Raw genomic sequence first — 6,000 nt, forward strand, 5'->3', positions numbered from 1 at the left:
TACATCAAAATATTCAAAGCAGATTTGCATTTTAAAAGAAAAACAAAGGAAAACTGATGACTAGCTTACAATGCAAAAGTAAAGATTTATATAAATGTACTGGGGTTTTTTTAATACTAATTTTAACTTGAAATTTAAAATTTCTTTCTCTCATAATTAAAGCTATTTGATTCTGCATGAAAATAAAAAGCATATTTTCTTTTGATTTCTTTTTACACTATATCTCTCTCTAAGAAAGGATGTACAGCTTGGCAGCTTAAGATATTTGGTTATTTATAGTCTTCTCCTGCCCCCTAAAGGCCTTCATGTGTGTGTTTTACTGACACCATTTTATAATAAATATATTTTTCAGTACATTTTTTAGTACTATATGTTTATTGAAACATAATGTTCTATCTTCTAAGTGTTTTATTTTTCTATTCAACCGTGTATCTGACATCCCAAGCCAATATTTGGCCTTGCTTCAAATATTCTAAGTGATAGAACAGCCATTATTATATTAAGTCCAAATCTTCAGAACAGCATTATACCAACCAATGTGAATTTTTCTAGGGTCCTTGGTTAAAATGAGTCCCTTGTCCTAAGAGGAAATCTACTTGTACTTGCATTTATCAAGGTCCTTTGTCAGTCATACAGACTTATCTTTGCTTTAGTCATATTCTAAGTTTGGACTTGTGAAATGCTTTGATACCATCGTTTTAATAACTATATTACTTTTTCATTGTGAGTCACTCAGTCTTGAGAGCAATAACTTTAAGAGTTTATTTGTGTCTCTAAAATCTTTACTTTTGGTATCTCGTGTGTCTGCAATGTTTTGGTAATTTTTTAAAATATGTTTTTATTGATTTCACAGAGGGCGAGGGAGAGAAAGATAGAAACATCAATGATTAAATTGATCAACTGCCTCCTGCATGCCCCCTACTGGGGATCGAGCCTGAAAACCCAGGCATGTGCCCTGACCAAGAATCCAATCATGAACTCCAGGTTCATAGGTTGATGCTCAACCCCTGAGCCACACTGGCCAGGCAATGTAATTTCTTTTAACAGGAGTAACTTGTAGCACTTTTTTTGAAATATCAACATAATGAAAAAAAACCTAATACTGATTTAGAATTCTCTTTTTCATAAATTACACATGAATCATATCATCAGTGGTTGATCTTTTATATGAAATATATTTTATATAGACCCCCACATATATCTGGCCACATCATTAAAAATTTTAGTAGGTATAAACTATGCACTTTCTGTGTCAAAATGATCTATATTATATAGTAAGACCTCATTGCCTGCTAATACTAAAAACTTTCTATTTTATGGCAAAGTATATAAATAATTATAGGAGTTGACTGACATATATAAAAATATTTCTGTCCTTTACTATGTGACCAAATACGGAGTTATTGTTTTGCTCTTCCTTCATCATCCTTTACTATGTAGAGGACACACTCTGTTGCCAGTGGTTTCTAAGTAGACGGTTAGAAGATGGGTTTAGCTAGAATAGATGGATGAAATCTGAGTTTGACCCAGAAGAGTTAACACTTTATTTTTTTAACATCAGTTACCTATACTAAAAATTGAACATGAACAATGATAATGAAAGATTCTGTGTTTGTGCAAGGTTTTGCAGCCTTTGCACTGCTGCACTCACCTGTCATCAATGGAAGGGGCGCTACTTTTCCCCTTGACTTATGAGATACTTTAAGACTCTTACACAATTTAAGATGAATATTTTAGTTAATGTATTCTAGGAACATTGAAATTTTTATTTCAAGATGGCAATTTATGAAGTTTCATAAAAGTTTTTTAAAATTATAATCATATATATTACTTAGGCAATTCTCATTAGGCAATGGACTAGAATTTTGGTTTCTCTAAACATACCTTTAGTCAGTCAATATGTATAGCCAGTTAATGTCAACATTAATTAGTACAAAATGTGATTGTAAACAGAGCCCTGGGTGCTTTAGATAAAAGGAGAGAGAAAACAGCTCTTAAGCTGCCAAAATAAAAATGGTTTAACATTTTGCATTCTTTTCACAGGCCCAGTGCTCTTACAGCAAAGGAACTCTAAGGGGGAACTGCCCTTGGATTATGTTTTATCATCTCAAGTCAAGGAAGAACTCTTTGCTATCACAAAAATAGAAGATACAGTGGAGAACTTTCATGCACAAACAGAGAAACATTTTTACCACCAGCAACTTGAATTCGGCTCATTTTTACTTAGTAGGATGTTGCTAAATTTTTGTTCAATTTTTGATTTATCTTCAGAGTTCCTCTTAGCTTTCAAAGGGTTAACTCATCTAAATGAAATGCTTATGGCTTGTAAGAGTTATAAGGAAACCACCAGTGCTCATACTGACTGGTTGTTGGATCTTTATGGTAAAAATATAAAGACTTTGCTGAAACTCCCAAATATTCTTAAGGAAATCCCTGAGAATTTAAAAGTCTGTCCTGGAGTGCACACTGAGGCCTTACTTGTGACATTGGAAATGATGTGTCGGTCAGTCACAGAGTTTTCATGATGATGCCAAAAAATATGAGTCAACTTTCTAAACCTGCTCAGTTTGCTTTGTCATTTACCTGCTCATTAACATATTTTGATTTGATTTATTGACAGAATTTGCATCCTGTATGAATTTTAAAAGCACTTCAACAACTTGTACAAAACTATAGTTTAGGCTTTTCTGTCTTTTTCCAGTGTGGAATTTGACTCAAAAGTAAAAAAAAAATAGTTTTGCTTGATATACACTACTTTCTTTCATCTTTATGATTATTTTTGTTCCAAAAGTGATATTATTTATCTATTTATATTGTATATGTAAAAATTTTTTTAATTTAAATATTTTTTTCCAATCAAACTGTAATGTTCTCTATTCCAGGTGTTCCAGGTCTTAGAATCATGGCAAGGATATTCATGCAAATATTCACCTATAAACATGTAGTTCGCTGTTTCTTCTCTGTAGACTCTTGGACTAAAGTATCTATTTTAGTTTTGTGTGTTTCTAAAATAAACATTTCTAAAATTACAATAATTCTTTTGTTTTTTAAGTGCAGTGGATGTGCAGAGTTTAACAATATGATCCCTTGATCTATTTTATTATATCAGTTCACATAAAAGTGTGTTTTTACTCTGTGTAACCAATACTCTATAAGTGAAAACATTCTCTTTAATAAGTTTTATTAAATATTAAGATTATAAGTGACAGCTAAGTAATAGATTTCAGATTATCTAAAACCTTAATGTACAGTATGAATTTACAGAGCAATAACATTTCAATTTCCAGTTTTTTTTTTCATAATAGCTATTTATTGTAAAACTAAAAGAAAGGGTGTGGATAATAGCCACTTTTGAAATTGGAGTTGCTTCACTAGTGGGAATAGTTACATTGTGATACAGCTGGAAAAGAAACATTAAAACTTACATTTAGCTTTTATGTAACTATATTCATGATCTCCCAGCAATTAATCTGCTAAAGAAACACATTTCAATTTTATCTTAGAAAGAGATCTTTTAACAAAATACGAATGCTGAGTGCTTTACTATTGAGTTTATAATCTAAACTGAAAACTATATTAGTATATCAGCTCTGATTAAAATCAAAGCTTTTTTCTCTATTTTTACACATACTTATAAATATGTTAGTTCTAGTTAGCCTTCAAATGTGACATCATACAAAATTTTTTTTAATATATTGACTTCAGAGAGGAAAGGAAAGGGAGAGAGAGATAGAAACATCAATAATGAGAGAGAATCATTGATTGGCTGCCTCCTGCATGCCCCCTACTGGGTATCAAGCCAGCAACCCAGGCATGTGCCCTTGACCGGAATTGAACCTGGGACCCTTTAGTCTGCAGGCCAGTGCTCTATCCACTGAACCAAACCAGCTAGGGCTCAAATTTCTTTTTAATCTTTACTTAATCTGCCAAAGTCCCAGTGATGAGAGGACATTAAGGAACATTAAAATGTTCATAGATTCCCCAGATAATAACATTTTTATTCTAAAGAGTAACCACTTTATAGTCGAAGGGATCCAGAATAACATTTGCTTTGTAAACTAATATAAACTTAAAAATATAAACTTTGACATCAGACTTAGTTTTAAATCCTTGTCTAATTTCTTATTACAGGTAACTAAATTGCAAGGCAAGTTCCTTTCTTAGCGTTAGTTTTCTTACCCATCAAATGGAGATAACACCAGGTATCTTTGTTGTGAAGAATTGTTAGTGCTAACACCTGATACGGCACTAATAAAAGTTACTTCCTTTCTAGTTCTTACCTCCTTTTTTTAGTTATCATGAATTATTTAAGTGAAAAGTTATGGTTTTGCACTGCTAAGAAAAAGCTTTTTAAATTTAATGTTCCAAAGAAATACTCATTTAGTTGCAATTAGTATATTTGAATTCCTAATTGCCAACTTCTACAAGCCATGATGACATGAAGTATTAAACACTCTAAGGCCATTGAGGTCTCTGTCTTTAAGAAGGTGTTGCAGCTTTGCACTTCTGCAGAAGCACAACTTGGCCCAACATAAGTTACTATGCTCGATGGCCTAGTTAGCAATACCAATAAATGTATAGGAACCTAACTAAACCTGCAATGAGAACATTCCCAATATAATTTCTTACAATTTAGAAAACATAATTGCCTCAAATCTATCTTAGAGGTGGAGGAAGTCAAAATTTTAATAAGTAAATTAAAGTTCATAGTCTTCGAATCCTGGCTTTTTAGTTAGTGGCTGAAGATAGGCTGGGTAATGCTGTTCTTCATTGTACTCTGCCAGAATTCATATCATAGTTCAATGGAATTTTTTTTTTAAGGAGCCCATAAAAGCACTTATTACAATACAGTTTGAAAAAGATTTCTGAGCTGTTGAAATTTAGTTTTTATTATGCGTAATCCCCACAAATATTTGGAATATAAAAAATTTAAAATAGGTCCCAGAAACTCCTTAGGAAGGGTCTCTATAAAATTAGAGTTTTCTAGCTTGTTAGTTCTTATTCCCTAGGCACAATAAAGTGGTTGAAGTATGTACATTTTTTGTCATATCATTAACTCCAAGATGTCTAGGAAAACATTAATCCTCGTATAAATCAAGTGTGAAATTAACCACTGTCTTAAATTCTTCGTTTCTTGAACACCTGTTACTTACCAGGTGGTGTGCTTGATGGGCTGTCCACCATGAAAGAGGAAAACGTACAGTCCAGGAAGGTAAACTGGCCTTAAATATTGTTAGTTTTATTGTCTTCTGTATAGGCTATTGAATAAATTAATTCCAGTTTTGCACATTTCTAAAATTTACATTAATGGTGCTCTGTTTTAGCTTTTAAATGTGAATATTACAAAGGTTTAAGAGTTTAATCCTTTGATCAGTATGATTTTAGCAATTTTATTTTAGAGTGAATAGAACATAGGATATGCTTTTGCATTCTTAATGAACTAGTACTCATTCCTAGGTAAACACAAATGCATTAATGCTAGTATAGTTTATATAAATGCCAGGAAATGCTTGTCGTTTTTGTTTATGCTGTTACAGAGAATTAAATGAAATGAATATCTCCATTATTGGTGGAATGTGCAATCCATATGACTTTACACACCTTTCCAGTTAAGTGATGAACTTGATGAGAGCCTGTCACTGTTGCTCCTTAATCAGTAGGAAGGGGTCATCTTTGAGTGACATGAGGCACTCCTTCCCTCAGGCATTTATCCTGTGGCTTCCACACCAGTCACACCTCTTTTTGACGTGCAGTTTGCAGAATTCAGAATGATAATTGTTTTTATAACAAATGTGGATTGAGTTAGAAAGGTCAGTGATGGCATCCTTGAAATTAATGGCTGCTGATGTCAAAACTGGAGAAATGCAATAGTTAACTATCAAAAAATTCACCTTGTATGTTAAAATGAATTTTGGGAGGATATATTTTGGTGGTTGCTTGTTCTGATAAAGAATTAAATATTTTTAGACTACTTAATTAATTAGAAAAAGTTGTGGTACT

At 32.3% G+C, this 6,000-nt stretch overlaps 1 protein-coding gene across 2 annotated transcripts in view; it reads left to right on the forward strand.

Moving 5' to 3' along the window:
• The window catches only part of SLF1 (SMC5-SMC6 complex localization factor 1), a 66,246-nt gene extending 63,268 nt beyond the window's left edge, over positions 1–2,978 (forward strand). Inside the window, exons 21-22 of one of the 2 annotated variants that reach the window (XM_070412339.1) lie at positions 2,044–2,503; positions 2,883–2,978. In XM_070412339.1, the coding sequence (XP_070268440.1) occupies positions 2,044–2,503; positions 2,883–2,898 (476 nt within the window). In that variant the 3' untranslated portion in view covers positions 2,899–2,978. Of the gene's footprint in view, positions 1–2,043 lie in introns of both variants that reach the window. The other variant, XM_070412338.1, reaches the window with a different exon arrangement.
• The last annotated feature ends 3,022 nt before the right edge of the window (positions 2,979–6,000 follow it).

This window comes from Myotis yumanensis, unplaced genomic scaffold, assembly GCF_028538775.1.
Source record: "Myotis yumanensis isolate MYYU_CA2020_CCGP unplaced genomic scaffold, mMyoYum1.0.hap1 SCAF_4, whole genome shotgun sequence".
Classification (NCBI taxonomy): domain Eukaryota; kingdom Metazoa; phylum Chordata; class Mammalia; order Chiroptera; family Vespertilionidae; genus Myotis; species Myotis yumanensis.